The sequence below is a fragment of the Microtus ochrogaster genome, chromosome 8 (assembly GCF_000317375.1).
Source record: "Microtus ochrogaster isolate Prairie Vole_2 chromosome 8, MicOch1.0, whole genome shotgun sequence".
Classification (NCBI taxonomy): Eukaryota; Metazoa; Chordata; class Mammalia; order Rodentia; family Cricetidae; genus Microtus; species Microtus ochrogaster.
Window position 1 is genome coordinate 64,611,328 of NC_022015.1, and position 21,173 is coordinate 64,632,500.

Below are 21,173 nucleotides of genomic sequence, written 5' to 3' on the forward strand. Positions count from 1 at the left end.
AAAAAAAAAAAAAAAAGACTCCTTTCCCCTCCACACTTGAAATAAAATCTTAACCAGTTTCTTTCATTAGAAACTAAAGGACTGAGATATTTCTTTTATAGGATCTTTGATAAACATAGATTATATATTATTTGTTGAATTATAAACTACACACAAGGTTCTTGTAGCCTTTCGAAGCTTGGTTTCCTACAGCCTCAAACATGAGGGGGAGGTTTTGTACATACACTTTGTTATGACATTTTATACAGAGGGAGAAGAGGATCCACAAGTACACCCGAGAGGCCAGATAGCCTGGAGCACAGGTCTGTGCAGCAGCTGTAATGCCCCGTCTCTTTGATCCCATGATAGCCCAGAGCACAGGTGTAATGCCTCATATTCCCCATCTTTTTCACACACACACACCCCACCCCCGCTAAGGAGAAGGTGAAACTCCTTTACATCCCAGGAACTTCAGAGGATTTCGAGTAGTGAATTTAGAATGAGTTTGCTACATGTCTGCACTCTCTACACATCTCTATACACTTGCTACACTCTTCTCATTCAGAGTAATCCCATGTTTATAGAATAAAACGTAGGATTGCAGAAACATGAATCAAGATGGTTGGTACTGTATTTGTAAACTATATCAACATGAGATGTGGTTGTGTAGCTCAAGATAAATGATGTTTTATCTAGTTAGATCTGTACCATTGTCATTCTGTGGGAGAGTGGTTTTAATAAAAAAAAAAGTCAGTGTTTTATAACCGGTACTTTTATGTTGGTATAACTAATTGAATCTTTTAAAATTTGAAAATACATAAAAGTATGAATTCAGTTTTTCTTTGGACTGATCTATTTTAATTATTCTTTTTAAAGTTGGACGTGCTGTGCAATGGTGAAATTATGGGGAAGGATCATACTATGGAATTCATCTATATGACAAGATGGCGACTAAGAGGAGAAAATGTAAATTGCTTTTATATTTACCTATGTGTATATTTAGTTATATATTATTATGTAGTTTAAATTTAATAGTATCATTAAGGAGCTTTAAGAAATTAATTTGGGAAAGAGAAGAAACTGGATCCTCTTTATTCCCAAGCACCAAAAACTTGGTCCAAGTACAAGATCAGTGACTATGTTAAATATTTTGAAGGTGAGTTTTTAAGTCCAGCAGTAAATATATCCAGGATCGTGCTAGGCTGAGGGCAGAGGTATCGTGTACTTTCTAAATCCTTGTGTCTGCTAGAAATGTGAGTGAGTGAAGTGGGCTCAGACAGACTCTTTTCTGCCCTGATAGCACTGGGGCTGTGGTGGAGAGAAGAGGTGGGTAGGATTTGATGATCACTGAAAGTATAAAGCCGGACTTAAGGATAACTGCATTAGCAGAGGTTTCTGATCCAGCAGTAGATTCCTGTGCTTTTGGCCATAGTGATGAGGGAGAAATTTTTCACAGGAGAAAACCTAAGGTCAGTCCTTCCCCCCAAAACTGGTTTGTGTGTGTGTGTGTTGTAAGTATTTTTGGTTATGTTCTAAAAAAAAATAAAATTAAAAACCTCTTTGAGTCCACCTGAGCCAGGAATATTAGGGAAATGTGTGAGGCACTCTGCGTACTGTATTACAAGCCTGTCTGGGAGTAAGGAGCACTATTGTGAGCAATGCTACCACAGATTCCCCTGAGCTGCATACATAAATGCACCTAAGATCGAGTAGAAAGCTGCGCTGCTTAGCACCCAGCTCACCCATGAAGCAGTAAGAGTGTGGTTTTTACAATACAGTATGTTGTACATTAACACTATCATGTTTCTACGAGGGTTTATTGCATTTTCTTATGAAAGTGTTATTGATGAGATACAGCACACATTAGTTGTTACCTCACACAGTGTAGGTGATGTAGTGTTCACCAATAGTGATGGAGACTGTTTCAGTAATGACATGACGTTTAAGGAACATCGGTTGAATTGTTAGCAAACCTCAAAAATCCTTGTACGATAGAGTGCTTAAGATATTTGTCTACTTTTTTAGAAGAAAATGTGATGATGTGATAATATTGAAGCATCTAAGTTCTTAAATCAAGATTTTTGTTGTTTTCCTATCTGGTTTTTGCATGGATCTTCTCTGTGAGGCTCAGTAGTCTAGTCACTGGCAAAAATGTTCTCAAGACCGGGAAGAAAATTTACATTCTAGTGGTGTATCCTTGAAGAAGATATCAGACTACTTTAGGGTTCATCACATAAATAAAATCTGCCTTGTTTGTAGACTTTATGGTTTCATGGGATCCTTAAGCCTGAAATGTTTCAGGTACAGGTACACACTGCAGAGGGTAAGTCTGCATTGTTAGAAGCAAATACTCAAATTCTACAGTAACAGTCCTGCAATAAAAAGTAATTCTGTCTTTCTTTGCTAGTTCAGTGGGCATTTCAGCATGTGAGTGCTAGAACTCATCATTGGGAATAGGCCAGACTGCAGGTTAAAGGTCACCTCTCCTATGGCTCACCTGTCTGTGACAAGTGCTCTCGTGAAAATTGCCCATGGTGTCCATTTGCATGTGCCTGGGGTGGGGGACTGTGTTTTGAATGAAGATTTTACTATTTAGCTCAAGCTGGCCTGGAGCTCAGTAGCACAGGCTAACTAAACTCAGACTGATATTCTCCTGCCTCTGCCTCATTAGAAGCATGGGCCATCAAGCTCAGCATTGCTAGTTATTTTAATGTCAAAGCATGAAAGGATTAACTCATATAAGCCTTTTGCTAACAGACTGCCAACTAAATTAGTCTTTATGTAATTACATTTCTGACCACACAGTTGTGAGGTTTCAGGTTTTAGTTTTATTAGAAAAGATGACCCTAGGTGGCTTCTACCCTTCTCCTCATGATGAATTATTTTAAAATATCGTTATCCTTATGAATTAAACCAAATACCTAGTCAAACAGTTGCTATAACTTTCATAGTTCATAACAGTATTTTTGTTTGGCAGTTGTTACTCCTAATGTTAGGGTTGATCTGTTGCTGACTAGTAGGATAACAGTAGTGCGTCTTAAATCTTGGTACAAACACAAATGCTCTAGGGATGATGGCAAAGTACAGTTCTGCTCAGTAGGCTTGGGGCGGCCCTGAGTCATTTCTAGAAGGCTCTACTCATGTGAACACCTGAATCATTAGAGAAATTTTGGGAGACATGATCAGTGGCCAGGTTTCTTCTGTGACTTCTACAAGTTGAGGGTATGGAATTAAAGCTTCATGTTTCTGTCAGGGTTACTCAGTTGTCTAATGTTGCCAACAATCTAGTATTTCTCTTCATAATGTCAGTGCCAGTGGTCATAAGTTTTCTGAGACATAGCTAGAATCATATATATTGCTAGCAAGTCTATTCTCATTTGATATGTCTTATGGAAAACCATTGCATTTTGAAGTTATTTCTCAAAATATTGATACAATTCAGTTTGCAGTACTAGTATAATTTAATTAACTATTTTGGTGGGCATTAGGAGTTTGTTTTAGTTTTAACATTTCAAGCAGTGCTGTATATAGTACAAGGCATGTATTTCTGCAAATGATCAAGCATAGCCATTGCCTAGATTGCTAGGTTTTCAATGGACTAGGTTTCACAGTGTGAGAGGTTGTCAGTTCTTAGAAAAAAGTTTCACAAGTTCTAGTTGTACCAGTAATGTACAAGAGGCCCATTTTCTGACTTCTTGGTGCTCATATTAGCAACATAACGTCTTTGTGAGTGTTCATATTATTACCCTTTTAATCATGAGTTTGTCGTCTTCTGGTTGACTTCTGGGAACTGCTTTTGTGTTCTGAACACTTTTTGCTGTGTATGCTGAAGCTTTCTTTTTCTCCCAGTTGTGTTCTGCCTCCCAATTTTTCCTCAGTTCTTGGAATCCTTAAACTTGTGACAGTACCTGTGTAGGAAAATTTAGCAAGAATTGATATTATGTGCTAAAATGCTTAGCAGAATGCCTAGTCTAATAAATGTAAAAAAGTAACAGTGTCTCCGTTAAACTGTGTTATGATCTTCATCCACTCTCCCTCCACTCCATGAGAGCTACTGTCAGCATCTATCTGTTCGTCTTCAGCTTTCCATCACGGACCGGACCAGACCGGTGTTGTTCCTGCTCGCTGTCTAGTTAGACTAGCTGCCTTTGCCCAAATGCTCTTCCTGCAGCCTCAGCCACTTCAGCACCATGCCTGCCTCTCATCGCTTGATTTGCAATTTCTGGCAGTTTTAGGGGGAAAAAACATCTGTTTTAACTGATACCAAAGAGATTAATAGGAAAAATTCAAGAAATCACTTCTATCTTAACTCTCTATTCTTACTGAATGATTTTTGCAGCTTGCACAGTCAGACAAATGTGGTAGGTTAGAGCTTGAGGACCGCCTGAGCCAGAAAAGGACAGGGATGGAGGCTGTCCTGAGAGCATGACAGTGAGCATGGTGCATAATACAGGACCAGCTCCAGAAATCCTGGGGACGTTTATTATCTTACAAAGTCGGCTTTGGGAAGTTAAACTTTTCCTGATTAATTTAAATTTAATTTTCCAGCTTTTTTTTACATTTAATTTTTTTCATTTGGAAGAATGTACTGTGTTACATATGTGCATAACTTAGAAGTTAGTTGCATAACTATTAAGACTGCAAACCTGCGCATCAAACAGACTCAAGGAGCTCATCAGTGCTGTTAAAACAGGCATGGGGATTAAGAATCTAACCTAAGCAGTATGAAAGTAAAAGGGCAATGCCTCAGTCCCTCAAAGGTTGATGGAGTTCCCTGCCCCTCAGAGTTCTGATCTTAAGTAATGTTCTCAGAGTAGCTGAAGAAGAGGCGTAGGAGAGATCGATCTCAGGAACAGGTGGGAGAAAGATGGTGCCCACTCTGTACTAAGAGAAGAAAGATGATGGTACCCTCTGTACTGAGAGATGGGTATGCCTCAGAAACTAGCATTTGAAAATGAAATGAAAGGGGTAAGATACCATCTTGGTAGGTTTAGAATATTAAAAACAAACAAATAAATTATTAAAAACCTCCATAGATAAATGTTAAAATTACTTAACACTAAAATTTACCAATCACTAGGTTACTAAATATTTCCCCTCCAAAAAAAAAAAAAACCATTCCTCAATGTTTATTTAAATTTCTCATGTTGGCACTTACTTTTGACATTAAACTACTTTAAATAACAAGTTTTAAATGTGTCCCGTTGTGGATGCCTCTTATCTGATGAGTTCATCTCCTCCGCAGTTTCGCTGTCTGAACTGCTCAACCTCGCAAGTCTGCTCTCAGGATGGCACTTTGTATCAGGTAAGAGGCACTCATGGCGGTACACATGACCATCACAGTGCCCTGTGCTTACCACCCCCATCCCAAACTCAAGTTCTCAGACTTGTCACTTTGTAAGAGCAATTTTTAAAGTCTTTCCAAACTTAAATAACAAGTTTCCCATTATTTCATTCCTCCCGAATTAACCATTTTACTGAACTAAAAATGAAATTGTGTGTAACAACTATTATTTATGAATCAGGAATTTTTAATAATCATTTATTTCATCCCCTGAGAAATCTCTAATCTGTCTTATATTGAGAGGAAATGTCAAACTGAGTGACTCTAAATAGGGCTAGGGCTAACTCTTAATTGTGATCTGGCTGCCGGGCCCACCTAACTGCTGCTCTGGCTACCACAGAGGAATATGAGTTCACTTGTAACACACAAGGAGTTTAAACTTGTGTCTAAGAAAAACTTTTTTGTCTAATAAAAACACATTTTAGAAATTTGGGAAACAGGACTCAGCAGTTCAAAACCAGTTTTGATTCCCAGAGCCCACATCAGGTGGCTTATAACTACCTAAACTCTGGTTCTAGGGCATCTGAGACCCTCACTGATAAGCACATGCCCACACACATACATATATTTAAAGGTAAATATTTTTAAATGGAGAACAGAAGAGTGTACAATACAGTAAGGCATAAATATTATATTACTAAATGCAGAGATAACATGGTCAGTCTTAATCTCATGGATGAGTTGTAGTATTTCTTTAAAATAATCCATTGCCCTTTTCCCCAGTAATTAAGAAAATCATCAGTCTGGTTCCAGTAGTCAATAACTAGCAAACTTCAGTGTTGCAGTTTTAAGGTTGAGACAAATTAGTTTATATTGTGTCTTAAAAGAATACTTGTGAAGTCACTAAGCAGAAACTTTAATGAGCAGCATATCTAGAATTTTGGTCTTTTGGTTAATGCTGTGATTATGGGAATCTCAATTCATTAAAATGAGCTTTTTGATACATTTTTTTTAGGAATGGAGTTGTAGTAGGAGCTGCGTTCCTGCAGCACGGCTCCCGACCACCTGCTAGCTTATGCCCCGAAATAACAACACACAAACTGTATTCATATAAATACTGCTTGGCCCATTTCTATTAATGTGTGTAGCATCACGAGGTGCGCTTACCAGGAAGATTCTAGCCTACGTCCATCCTGGGTCGGAGCTTCATAGCGTCTGCCCAGGAGAGGGGAGCGGCATGGCGATTGCCTAACTTCCTCTTCCTCCCAGCATTCTGTTCTGTTTACTCCACCCACCTATGTTCTATCCTATCAGGCCAAGCAGTTTCTTTATTAATTAACCAATGACCTACCTCCATCATGGAGTAACCTGACATACTTCTAAATGGGCTAAGAGCAAGCCACCCAGAAAGGAAGCTCTTCTTTGTGCAGATGAGCACCAGGGCTGAGCAAACAGTTTAGCTGATGTAGTGAGATTGATAAACTCCAAATGGCAGGGGTGATAACCTTGTCTGTATTATAACCCATGGTCCATCACTTCCACATCTGTCTTCATATTGCTGTCGGTCTCCTGAGAGATGAAGTTGCTCTTTAGCTCTGATGCTAAGTGTAGAAGTACGTCGGATAAGACAAATCTTCACCCACACACTCACTTCCTTTTCCTCAACGCTTCGTTGTGGATAACAATCTTGTAAGAAAATTAAATCTTGCATTTAAATTTTCCCAAAATCATTTCATAAAGGGAGCGTCAATATAACAGTAAAACTTGACAGTGAATACAGTTAGACTAGTACCAAGCAAGGTGGCACAGGCATTAAGCATGCATGTTTGTCTTGCAGAGGACCAGAGTTAAGTTCCTAGTACCCACATCAGGTGGCTCCAGGGAATGGACCCCTCCCTGGACAGTTTGGGCACCTGTATTCACATAAGCACAGACCCATACATATACACCTAGTTTAAAAATAAAAATAAAATCTTTTGAAAACTAGAACCAAATATCACTTTGAATATAAGTGCAAAGATATTACTAAATAATGTGCAAAAATGTACTAAAGGGATAAAACCAAGGCCTGGTAGAATTTTTATCAGAAATGCAAGAATAGCTTAATATTATAGAGACAAAGACAACAAGCTAGTATATCTCATGATACTCGAAAATGAAAATCAGTAAATGCTGAAAAGACATTTGATAAAATCCAAGGTTAGTACTCATTTTCCTACTACTTAGTTTGAAGTTTGAAAATTGAAAACTGAAGTAATTACTTCAAATAAATCCTTTACCTAGATTTACCAATTAATATTTCACATTTTCTGTCTCCTCTTTGTCTCCTTGTATGTATCTTGGAGGTTTTTTTAATAAAACTGTTAAAAATAAGTCAAGTATAAGGGCAGGTGATTACAGAATTTTTTAGTCAATGTATATTTCCTCAAAACAAAGAACTACTCATGAATATCCCGAGTTTGTTTCACACATACAGACTTCAAATAGCATCTTAGATGTCATGCTGTACACTAAGTCAAATTATGAAGTTAAATGTAACTCTGCATACTTTTACAATATCTTGTTTAACTGAACAAAGTTAAACTCACGCAAATCAGGAACTAGGTGTTTCTGGTCAGTCACATTTTCAGATAAGTCATGAATGGGACATGGTCACTGCCTCCTGCATGCAACAGTGCATCAGAGCACTGAGAGCTCAAGTCAGGTGCTGATCTACACAGGCATGAGGAGAGAGAACTGCTCCCAGATAAGCTCTTGTCCAGGAGCCTCTGATTGCAGTGGTTCCAAGGGCTGAGGCAGAAATGTTCCTTTAAAAATAGCTGTTGCACATTGTAAGTATGCTTGGGGATATTCTTCTAGCCCTGGGGCTATAGACATAAACATCAGACACAACTTTTCACTCATAGAACAATTAGACAAAAAAAAAAAAAAGGAAATTTTAGTGTCCAAGGGAAACTAAGTAGATACAGATGTCTTGGTAACATATTTGTTTTGCAGGCGTGAAGACTTGTATTCAATCCCAGAACCCATATAAAACTGGGCAGATATATATTTAATCCCAGTCCTCTGGGGGCAGAGACAGGTGGGTTCTTGTGGCTCCCTAGCCAGCAAGTCTTACCTGTTGGCTAGCTCCAGGTGAATGACAGTCCCTGTCTCAGAAAATAAGGTGGACAGTCCTAGAGGAGCCATTCTCATGATTACTTTTAGCCTCCACAAATGTGCATACACGGAGAGAGATGAACATGCACCTCCCCAGACACACACACACGGGAATATTTTGTACAGTAAGATAATCAAAGAAAAAATTCTTAAATGCTGTAGTTTTCAATCTTGAGGAAGACAGCCATGTGAGTGTAAATACAGAACACTTAAAGCCAGGAGAACACACAGTGGCCTTGAGAAACAGGTGTGTCTCGCCAGTCAAGCCCTCCCTGGCATTGGAGCTGGCAGTAGAGGGGATGTTGGAAATGGCACATTCAAAGACCGCAGTGTTGGAGGTCGGATGCAGATCTGGGACTCTTGGTTAATTGCACTAAGACCACAGCAAGGCACTTCAACTCAAGTCTCAGATTATACACAGATACACACTCTTGATGGATCAAAACAATAAATGTTAAAAATTGTAATATAAAAGGTGAAGAAAACATAGGCAAATGATTTTTTAGCAGAGACAATCTTTCACACTTTACCTTTGAAAATTAAAGGGGACAAATCATGACTTAACTATTAATATTGAAAAGTACAAGGCAGGGGCTGGAGAGATGGCTCAGTGGTTAAGAGCATTGCCTGCTCTTCCAAAGGTCCTGAGTTCAATTCCCAGCAACCACATGGTGGCTCACAACCATCTGTAATGAGGTCTGGTGCCCTCTTCTGGCCTGCAGGCATACACACAAACTGAATATTGTATACATAATAAGTAAAATAAATAAAAAAAAAAGAAAAGTACAAGGCAGGAATCTAATAAATTTTGCAGTATCTGACAGGAAATGGATTAATGACATTAGACATAACAACTACTATATATCTGTAAGAAGAAACTTTCCATGATTGGACAAGCTATAGAAAGGAAATATAATTGACAAAATGTAGATGTAATTAACTTTTTAGAAGTCAAGAAATAATGTAAAAATGATATTTTATGTTTGTTAAATTGCCAAATTAAAAGGGGAAAGAAATGTCAGGAATTTGCACATTTCAGTAAAATTATTGGATTTTATGTGTCCACAGAACAAACACAAGTTTTGGGGGAGTGGAGAGAGAAAAAAAAGGAATCTTAACCCCAAACAGAAAATGTCAGCCATTGACAACCAAGCTATTTTACTTCTATGTCTCTTTTTCACCTCCAATAGAATTGTTGCTGGACTCTATATAATGAACATATTCTAAAACGGGTAAATTTTAATTGCAGGAGTCAATCAGGAATAGAAAGTAAAGTTCGAAAGGCTATGATAAGGGAAAGCTGGAGGTGGAGAGGAATAGAATGGAGCTTAATAAAGTTAGATAAGGGGACTGTCGTGGTCTCAAAGATCTGACGGCTTCAGAAATAGAGGACTTTGTACTCAGCTACCTGGTTATAAGCTGGTTCTGTAAGACCAGAGTAAAACTTAAGGTGAGTACAAGTAAACAGAATTAAAAAGCAGAATAAGGCTAAGACTGTTGGAACCTTGCAAATCTGAGACGTGTATGCCAGCCCATTAAATCAGAAACAGCACTTGCTTAGTCTTCAGCTGAGAACAAGGCCCATGCATCTTCACCACTCCCTTGTCCTGTCCTAGCTGCTCTTAGGACATAGCAGCATTGAGTCTCTGGAAGGGCATCTCAGGATTGCAGAATCTCAGTCAGTGCTCTCTACTGAAGGCTTTGCACCTACCTATCCTGAGGTAGCAGAACGTTGGTCAGTGGCCATCTCATCCTTTTCTTGGTTCTTTGATAGTTAGTTCTTTGAATCTCACTAAAAAATGAAAACCTGCCAGTTTTAGAACAGGAAAATTGTCAGTTCTGCAGACTGCTTTCTAATGATTTGGTTCTCTATGGTGGTGAAGGTGATGAAGCAGGTGGAGAGAGAGAGTGGCCCTTACCTCCATCTGCAGGAGGTCCTTCTCTCCCAGGACTGTGTGTTGGGTACCTGGATGCCAGAGCCTTTGTACGGAGAACAGCACCAAGGAGAATGAAAGCTTTTACTTTACTTACATCATCTAATAGCTGTGAACACTATATCATATTGAAAGGAGGCAGTTCCCCATTCCATGTAACAGTTAGGTACATGTCTTCAATACTGCTAAAGACCATTTCAAAATAGATCTTAAATACTAAAGGAAGGGGGTATCAAATGTATTAGCAATATTGTGGAAATTCCAGTTTTACCCATTCGCAGAATAGGGTCTCTTACTCTTGTGTGGTTCAGTGGGTTTTCACCAGCAGTAGCCATGAGAGAATCCAGGGCTCAAATGCTCAGCCCACAGAGTTGCTCTTGGGGTGCAGCATGTAGTCCTCCATAGGCCCTCCACAGGAAGGGAAGGGAGGGGAAGGAGGAAGGGAGGGAGAGGTACTGATAGTAACCTGAATGACAACCTAAATTTTTAACTTTTGTAATTAATGATTATCAGTCAGTATAAATTATAATCCCCAGTTCTTCAGAGCTTTTCTGTATAAACTCTTGTTCTCATGTAAACACAGTCTTACTCATACTTTCTTTTTTATAGTCGTACCCTATGGTATTGCAGTACCGACCAAGAATTGATTTTGGGTAGGCCGAGGGGCCCAGCCTGCACGGAAGGAACCCTGCACTGTTTGTTTACTCGTCGACAGATTGCACAGTGACGGTGTGTGGACTCGAGAGACACAGTCTGATTGTCAGCATGCACATAAGGCATCGTCTGTCTCAAAATTGTCAGTTTCCTTCATGTCGTTTCTCTTAGGAGCAATCCAAGTGCCCTTCTGCTACTGACCATCTGCATAAGATACTCGTCTCGTCTCACAGTGTGCAAGGCACGGCTGGACTCGGTTAGGTGTGCAGCCGTGACTCTGCTTTCTCAATATTTTGCTTGCCTGTTGCAAGATTGTTCTAATGTTAATTACACTAGTAAAATGGCTCAATCCTTGTGGTGTTGCAGTTTTCACATACTTAATACTTTTATTCTTGTTAAAATAGAGTACTGTACAAGAACCTAGTATAATTATATCTTGAAATTATTTTGTATAAGAATATATTTAGAAAAGTGGTTTCTGAACCACTGTCCTATTCTTGGTAAACTTTTATGTAAAAAAGAATAAACAGCCAAAAAAAAAAAAAACCAAAATACCAGCTCATTCTTGAGTGTAAGTCCTTTTGTGAAGAATTCCAGTTACCTTTTGACCAGAGCACATTACAATGTGAGATACCCTGAAAGGTCTGGCTAGTCTCTGCCATTGCACAGGAAGTCATATTAGCCCTTCACATTGAAAACATATATGATTTGGACAACTGAAGTTCGTAACGTTGGCAGCTGATCATACTGACTTCTAATAAATTAATGTGTGAGTATGTTGACGTCTGTTACTGTCTTAGGGAAGTGGGTGTTGCTTACAAAACTCCATTAGTTGTCTGGCCCATGTTGTGTGCATCATTGCATTGTTGACGCCGTTCTATGAAGTATCGTTTCTTCCAAGTTGTCCTTAGGCGTGTGTTGTAGCATGCAGAGGGTTATGTATGATGGTTTTAAGTACTAAGATGTTAGGTAATATTCGTTCATTTATGGATTTCCAAAATCTCAAATTACTGATCCAGATTGTTAGCTGCACAGCACATATCCAAACCATACGCACAAAACAAAATAAATGCCATGTAGTAGATAAATATTCTAACCAAAATTAGTGGTTTGGGGTAGTTTATTAAGTTACTGTAGTAAACAGGAGAAGTGGGATTGTTGTTTTAACTGTGAGTTCATTAAAGGTGGGTGTACCAGAAGTGAGAACCATGATGGTGTACTTGATGTTGGCAATTTGCTTCCATTTTCCATTCATTTTAAAATTAGCCTGCAAGTCAGGTCCTCTGTTACCTTATTACATGAGTAACATTTTAGCTCTTGTAAAATACATAGTTGAAAAAGAAAACTGTGGAATATGTCAGTTGGTTGCTTTGAAACAAGTTAACTTCTGAGGGGTGGGGAAATGAGGGAAGATGACCGCTTATAGAAATCTGACAAGAGCACTGCGTGTTCACACATCGTTGTTAAGACTGAACACAGGTGCTCTATGCTTTCCAGCAAAATATGTCATAAGCTAATGCTTTCTGGATTCCAGAGTGCGCCCTAAGAAATAACAAAGTGTAGCTCAATCTTGGCATATTTCATAATATAAAAGTTTAAAAGTTTGGGATTATTTTTCCTTTTATCTTTTTTTTTTCCAAGTCAAAAAGTGTATTAAAGTTCGCTGCACTAGAAGACCACAGCATCTGTAACTTCATCTTGTTAGAATGGCCGTTCCTGGAAGAACTCACAAACAGGGTTTAAAAGGCAGTTCATTTACTCTAAAGTTTAGAGATGATCATTATACTTAACAAAAGAAAAAAAAAACAATTTATTATCTGACTATAGAAATGATTTTGACATTTTATAAAACCTAGTTGCCCCTAAAAAAATTTTAAAGATACTATATTTGTCACGTTTAGATAAGTGTATTTTAAACATGGAGGTTAATTATAATAAATTTAAGTCAAAATCAATTTTGAAAGCCACATGCTGACTCAGCTGTTTGGCTCCCCAACCAAAACTTAAGGCCATAGGTGAATTAAATATATAAGATTACTTTAAATTTTTCTAGTTGCCTGACATATTACAACTATTTTCCAAGGGATACATAGGAAACAGTTAATAAAACAGCCGTTTTATAAAAATTCTTCTTTATTTAATGTTATGCATTGGTGTTTTCACTGAGATGCAATAGAGTATGTGCCAAAACACACCATTAAGGACGGCTGATGTCATATGGAAACATGAGTAATGTGGTATTGCTGGTGGCATCGGGCTTTTTCAGCCGCCTCCTCTGGTACATCAGCCAAGTGTGGAACATTTCCTTGACTGGTGTGACACGTACCCGCTGTGGGAAACATGAGCAGGCACTGTTTGTGGGCAGCTTTACATGTACAGGGTTTCTTTAGCATGACCCTGTGTATTTAAATAATCTTCAGGAATAGCACTCTGGATCTATACACTTAAGAATAAATGAACATTATTTTTCAATCTGTTGTTCCTTAAGCAATAAACTAAAGAATTCTACTCCAGAAAAGATTTTGTTACCTGTTTTACCTGCCTTAAAATTCAAACATAAAGAGACCAAGGAATCTTGGCTATAAAAATGCCTGTGGTCTGTAAGAATCTCTTTAAATTGCAGTAATCACATCAGTTAATAGAGAAATGAAAACGTCCTTTTCCAAGCTTAAAAAATAAACTAAAAGGCTCATTGATGAGGTTCTATTAAGTCTGAGATTTGGGTATCCAAAATAATGGTTTTTGGCAGCTTTTACATATTCCTTATTCACCAAGCATCTGCCCCATACTAGTGTGTTTCACAGGACAAATGCAGTGAGCACAGAAGAAAGAACCCAGTATGTTATATAATGTCGTGAACCGTTAAGCTTTACTGACTGTTTAAAAGAAAGTGCCTCATTGCTAAAGTGCATTCTGTTTTAGGTTTCCTGCGTAAGTCTCCAGTCATCTCTATCTGTCTCATAACTGGTTTCATATCTAAACAGGCACTTAACAAGCTAAAGTAGTCTTTTTAGAAAGAGTTTTATAAGAATATAGGTATCACCAAAGACGTTTTATTGTTAGTAACCGTGTTGGAGAGAGTTTGGACAGTTGAGAGGATGGGAACTGTTAGACTGTGACATCGCTTACTGAAGCACTGCCCATGATGCACTGCGGTGAGATTTCTGGGTGGGGCAGGTCAAGTGTCTCCGCTGCAGCCAGCATATTCCCCTTCAGGTGTGTGCACCTTTGCTTCAGCACCATGCAGTGGATCTTAGAAAATCCTCAAGTGTGAGGAAGAAAGAAATACCGTCCCCATGAAAATGGGTGAAATACAGACTTAGAAAATTTAGATTTTTAAATTTTAAGACGCCTTTTATTCCATGGAGGTGGCCTGAAGGAAATTATGCCTGTTTAGCTCCGGGCTTCTTGGTAGACACTCTTTAGTAGAAGTGCCGAAGGGCCTTCCTGTGTAGGACATACATAGTACATCCTACTGGATTTACAGATGCACTTTTGCTATTTTGAAAAGCGAAATTCCCCAAGGGCCTGTGATTGTCTTTTCTTTAAAAGTGACTTTCTTAGCAGTTACTTTATTGTTTTTAAACTTAGCCATGTGGCAAAATTTTGACGAAAAGCACTGAAAAATGTTTCAGCACGCCATTCTTTTTCTGGGGTTGTTGGTCTGCTCTGCGCCACCACTAAGGTAAAATCCACCTGAGGTAGACCAACTGCAGAGTGAATGAAACTGCCCCATGGTCCTGTGTAGTCTGGTCTGCAAGCACTGTGCAACTGAGCCATTCATATCCCTCATCCATTCCTCTGATTGGATAAGGAATTCTCTAGAAATCTGTGCTTTATATCAGTGAAACATAAGTCTGAATTTGCCCAAACTTCTGGGTTAGAATCATAACGCCCTGAAATGCTGTTCCGGTTGTTTACAGTGTGTAAATCCTCTGGAGAACAGTAAGGGACATACGTGGTGCATCTGCTGGGCCTGCTTCATGGGAGCCTGAACAGATCTCTAGAGACCAGACGCCCTTCAGAGCACAGAATCACCATGGGGTTGGGTTTACTTGGTGGGCTTTGCTCCAGTGTGTTTTGATTGAAAACATGAGATTAAGATAAAATGCATAAAATGTCCTTAGTGGCTTTAATTGGATTAAGTTGTAGTGTTTCTCAGGTCATTTGAAAGTCCTTCTTTTCCTGGAACATGATTTTCACAAATAGTAAGTTTACACCATATTTTCTAGTAGAATTAAAATATTTGGGCACTTTTTCAGAAAATGATAAAATTTTCTGAAAATTAAACATTTCAAAAGAATCGCTTTAAATTCTCATGCAGATGTCCCTGTCCTCAGGCCACCTTTCCGTGATTCAAAATGGCGGCTTTCCAGGAAGGTGTTTATCTTAATTGTCTTTGACTCTAGATTCAAGGGTAACACAGATGTGTTAACTACCAGGCCTAGCTTTCTTCGGTCTTGTAGCGCTTACTAGAAAGCCAGCTGTAGCACACATGGGGACATCTCCACAGTCTGGTGTATTGACATGGGACCAGGAGCAGCTCCTCTACACATGGACATGTCTGGAGGTCACCCTAGCACTGTGGAAGGCCGGCTTTCTTTTGCAGTCTCTTTCAGAATGGGGGTGGGGGTCTAAGTGTCCTTACAAAGCTGTGGTCTAGGACAAGAATGTGGGGGGAGGGGGGTGTGTTCCTTCACTTTGCTGTGCCTGGCAGCTCAACAGCGATCATTTCTTAGAATAGCCCCCGCAGTAAATCTAGCACAGAATAGATTGTAGAGTTATGTTGCTAATTTTATTTTGAAATACGAAATATTTTAAGCTTTTTGTCAAAAGTGGTAACATCTTAATACAAATAAAAACCTTTTTGTGGTTGTAAGATTTAGCTTATGAATCATTCAAATTGAAGTGAAAGAATTGTCAGGTCATTGTTAATGACGTAGTCTATCAAGAGTCTATGTATTTTTGTAAAGGAAAAGCACCTGTAGATATTTAATCAGTACAAGGTCTATGTCTGTTCCGCAGAAAGAAAATGCTGCTTAGAGATTCTCTTTAAATATTTTTTATTTTTGTGCTCATGTATTTTCTGTTAATCTATGGAATGTTCTGTACAAAACTGTATGACTGTACTGTTGAGCTGGATAGTTTTTGTTGTTGTTTTTTTAATTCTGGGCTTAGCCATGTATATTTGACCATGTTGAAAATAGTATCTTTGTTATTAAATTTTTGATTGCATATTTATTGCTTGCCTGTTTAGTGTTACTTGGTATAGACTACTACCTCTGTTAAAAAAAAAACAAACATTCCTTTAAATTGTTTGCATAGCAGATTTTACTGAGCTTTATTGAGTATTTGAGATTATAAATAAGTGTTATGGAACGTTTCTGAAGATGTGTCTGCCCCTTAACTAGTACCTCAGGTATCTACGTGCACATGCCAAATTATTCAAACCCAGGGAGTCTCTGGAAAAGGTAATTATGGACCAAAGACTCAAGAGATTTGACAGACTTTCCTCCACCAGTTAGAGAACTTGGCTTTGAACATTCCTCAACTGGTGGGTCGGTCGGTCGGTCGGTTGGTCGGTTGGGTCGTTGGAGGTGGGGTTTATTCGGTTTTCTTTGTTTTTCTTAAGGCCTTAAAAGCAGTGCTTAATAACCTATGTGTTACAATCGCTGCTAACACAAAGCTTGACTTGTCTTTAGGTGTTATACCTAATTTCAACCCTTCTATGTCTGGTGACAGTGCAAGGTTTACAAAAAGTTATGATAGGATGACAACAGTGACCGTGGACATTATAAGTCCCTTGTGGTATGCCTAGTGTCATTCTTAAGTCTCTTGTGTATTAGCTCGTTTGGTTCTGATTGCAGCCCTCTTAAGATACGTTCTGTTAGTAGCCTCACTCACTATACAAGGAAAGAAACTCAGGCATGTGGGACTTGTGGTCCCTGGCCAGAGTTCTCAAAGCCAGAGGACGTAGGCTTATGCCGTCTGACTCCGGTATCTTTGGGGTCATCTTTTAGCTATGTCTCAGTGCACCCTGCATGCCATTTGCTTCAGAATTCTAGTTAGGCTAAAGACAGACCTCTGAGTCCGAAAGACGGGAAGGCTTTTCCCTGTGCTCCACTGATGTTCGTGGATCATGAAGGTAGCAAGACAGCCCAGGCCCTCAGTATGTTGAGATGCGGCTGGATTCGGCCTCCTGCCTCTTACCTCTACTTTCACCATGGATGCTCAGAATGGGAAAGAGCAGGAAGGATCCTGCACAGGGAATACGTGGACTATGGCACACTTCATCCTCCTTGCATGGCATTGGCCAGAAGCTGGGAGGACTAACCAGAGGACCTGGTAAAGCCATGGCCAAGCAGGAGAACACATTCAGCACAAACAGATAAATGTTTCACTTTCTGCACTTGCATTCGAGAGAGGAGGTCATAGTTTACCTGGGACTTCACAGTGTTCTTGTCAACACAGGCTTGGCTGTTACCTCTAGTTTAGAAGGATATGGAGGGTCTTGTGTGTGGGCTGTACCTGAGGAGTTTTTATGTATCTGGGAATTTACAGGTGATATTTTCTGGAAGCCAAGTCAAAAAGGATCCTTAACATTCCAAGTCCCGCCATGGAGTTTAGTGCCAGGATAGCTATCCTAAAGATGAGATGGGAATCGTGTCTATCAAGGCTAAGTGACACAGTGAAGGAAACTGTCCTGTTTGTTCAAACAAACCTCACTGGGCAGACCCATTCTTCACAGGCGACTCGGGGTTCCTGTTTCTTCAGACCTCAAGATCTCCTTATGAACCCGTTCCTCCTGCTCAGCCCTACTCCTTTAAGCTCCGCACACCCGGGTCCTCACCCTATAAAGCTGTCCTCAGACAGCACCCTGTCTCTCTCAACAAGACCTCTTCCAAGCCCTGCCCAGAACAGCCAGCATCCCCTCTCACAGCCCCATCCACCCTCCAAGGCTGGTGACAACCATTTGGCCTTGCTCATCCCGAACCCACAAGCTTCCCTTGGAGTCCTGTTCCGTCTAACAGAAGCACACTCTACCTGCTCACCTGGTGAATCCCTGCCCTTATCAAGCCCCAGCCTTCCCCCTGGAGCCTCTGTGGAAATGGCAGGGTCCTGCATTTGCAGCATCCTGCTTCCACAAAGCCAGTCCCTCCTTGTAAAGGACTCTCCTAGGCAGCCTGCACCCCTGTGTAACTTCCTGCTGCTCCTACGAGCCTGCGCCCTGCAAGACAGGCTTTCTGATGCTCTGTACCCTCACTAAACAGCATAGCCCTTTCTCCCTGAACTCTGTTCCTTCTTAGGAAGCCCTGTTCCACCCCAGAAACCCTATCCTGGAGAAGTTGCGTCCCTGCTGTAAGCCACTGGTCAGTCATAGAAGCCAGGCGATGGTGGCACACACCTTTAATCCCAGCCCTCTAGAGACAGAGGCAGATGGATCTCTGAGTTTAAGGCCACCGTGGGCTATATGAGATTGAATCTGTCTAAAAGAGAAACAGAGCTTATACAAAGATGATTCCAGCACTTGGGATCCCATGCCTTTAATCCCAGGACTAGGGAGGTGGAGACAGGAATGATAAAGCTGGGCGGAGAGAGGAATATAAGGCGGGAGGAGACAGACGCTTAGAAGCAGTCTGAGGGTTTGTAGAGACAGAACCGCCTCTTCGATCTGAGCATTGGTAGAGAGGTAAGGACTTTCTAGCGGCTGGCCACTCTACTCTGATCTTCAGCATTAATCTCTATATCTCACTCTGGGTTTTTATTATTAATGCCAACTAGAATTTGTGCTACACTCACCTGTGGGCTTTCCTGGAGTTTCCTTTTAAGTTGCATTTATAAGGCCATCCATTGTAAGGTTATATACTGCATCTGCTCACAGATGCCCCCACCCCCTTCTGAAACTGCTGCCCCTTCTTCAAAGCTTCGCTGCTCCATATAGCTCCAATCTCCTTATATAGTGCTTTCTCCTAATCCCCCAACTGACTTGAACATAGCCTACAGAGTCCCAGACCTCCTGTGTGGCCTGGATCCTTCTAGAAGGCCCTGATCACATGTATGCCCTAGGTCCATCCTTATAAGCTCTACTTATTCTACAAACCTTGCCAGCTCCCTAGGAAGCCTTTGTTCCTTCTAGAAAGCTCTCACCTGCTACAAACTCCTGTGCTTCCTAGCAAGTTCTACTTTCTATGAGCCCTGCTTCTCACAAAACCCACTCCTTCGAAGCCTTGCCTCCTTGTCTAGTATTGTATGTCTCCCGACAAAGTTCTGTTTGTCGTACAAGCCCCTTATCCTGTTGGATGCCCAAGCCTGGAGAAGCAATGTGTGCCTGAACTCTCAGCCACTTAGGAGATTGAGACAGGAGGAATGATTGAGCCCAATAGTTTGAGACCAGCATAGGCAGCATAGACAAACCCTGACTCAAAGAAAGATGTTAAAATTACCTGTGTCCAACAAAAGCCTGTCTTGCCCCTAGAGGTCCCTGCTTTTCATACGAAGCCCTGGACCTACTTACAGTGCCCTATTCTGCACAGTTTATGCCCTGCCAAGCACGTTTGGCCACACTATCTTACTCCCATAGCACCTTCCTCAAAACCACTGATTTCTTTGCAGGAGATTATGAGCCTAGACAGGGGAATTGTTCATGTGACACATAGAGCTTACACCATAACCAGAGTAAACGGTAGTGAATGAAGCCGATTTCAGAGGGGATTGATACCCACAGGAGTCTTCAGCACTGTCCACTGCCGCCTCCTCTGACATGGGTTCCATCTCTACTTGAGAATTTCTGTGGTAAGTACAAAAGATGTCAGTTCATAAACACATGGCCCACTTGGGATAAGGTTCCTATATCCTTGTGTATGGTGGAGGCAGGATCTGATCTGCCTTCCTGCACCCATTGTTCCCCCCGCATTGTATAAAAGCAGGGGCTGGAGAGATTGCTCAACACTTTAGAAGATGTGCTGCTCTTACAGACGACCCAGGTTTGATTCCCAGTACAAACATGGTGGCTCACAACCACCCATAGCTCCAGTTCTGGGTGACCCAATGCTCTTTTCTGACCTCACCAGTACCAAATATATCACAGTGTGCATTCCCTACTGCAGGACTGCAGGCTAGAAGACACAGAGGGCCCCCAGGGAAATGTCAGTGAGACCCAAGCCAATAGAAGTGGGGATGGAGGGAGGGGATGTCTTCGACAGCTCCCAAAAGCTGCCGAAACAATCATCTGCCACCTCCATACCATCCTGTATCACAACTGTCATAACTGCCACCATCATAGCACTGCCAACACTCCCCCGACTGTACCAGCCCTGTTACCAGCACATGCACATCTCCCAGACCTGTTACTGCCATTAGCACCTCCACCATCGCCATTTCCTCTGCTACCACCATTTCCACCATCACTGCCCATTATCACTCCCCCGTCATGCCAACCGCCACCACCATACCACCCGATCACCATCTTTTCTACCACCGCCGTTACTACTGTTTCCATCGCCGTGACCACGCCACAACCACCATGCCATCTACCCACCTCCACCTTACTAGGTTCCACGCGAAGGTCTTAGATAGCAGGTGGGGAAGGTGACCCAGAAGGTAACTTGAAACCACAAAAAGAGCAGCCACAGACAAAGCCTTGTTGCTGCTTTAGGAACCGGGGGTATGAGGGGGGGATTGGGGAGGATTGGGGGCAGAGAGCTGGGTTCAAGTTCAAATAGATGAAAGGAGCTCTCAAAAAGCCTTCCCTAGCCTTGTCTAGGACCTGACATCCAGGGCTCCTCACACCACTGGGGCTCTGCCAACCACCTTTCCTGGTCCTGTTCTGGGATAGCTTCTGTCCGAGGTAGCCTAGAGTTCTAGCTTAAAGCTTGTTGTGGATAAGGAAAAGGGATTCTGGGTCACACCAGGATGGCTTTAGCCTTCATTTGATCCCTCCAGCCGAGTGGTCTTGGGTGGGTAGGCTACATCTCCCTCTGGTTCCTGCCTTGGCTGCTCTCTGGACATCCTTTCTGATAAACTGCTACAGCTGCCACATCCCATGCATCAGCAAACCTATTCTGCAATATTCCAGTGTCAGCCAGCCTATTCTGCAGTATCCCCCATGTCAGCCATTCTACAGTATCCCGTATGTGAGACAGCCTATTCTGCAGCATCCCAGC

At 41.0% G+C, this 21,173-nt stretch overlaps 1 protein-coding gene across 4 annotated transcripts in view; it reads left to right on the top strand.

The window, feature by feature from the left end:
• Pcgf5 (polycomb group ring finger 5) overlaps nucleotides 1–11,556 on the top strand; it is a 45,386-nt gene extending 33,830 nt beyond the window's left edge. For 3 of the 4 annotated variants that reach the window (XM_026781368.1, XM_026781367.1, XM_005352174.3), the window contains exons 8-10: nucleotides 856–945; nucleotides 5,225–5,284; nucleotides 10,966–11,556. In XM_026781368.1, coding sequence (XP_026637169.1) covers nucleotides 856–945; nucleotides 5,225–5,284; nucleotides 10,966–11,013 — 198 coding nt within the window. In that variant the 3' untranslated portion in view covers nucleotides 11,014–11,556. The remainder of the gene's footprint in view (nucleotides 1–855; nucleotides 946–5,224; nucleotides 5,285–10,965) is intronic. The other variant, XM_026781369.1, reaches the window with a different exon arrangement.
• The last annotated feature ends 9,617 nt before the right edge of the window (nucleotides 11,557–21,173 follow it).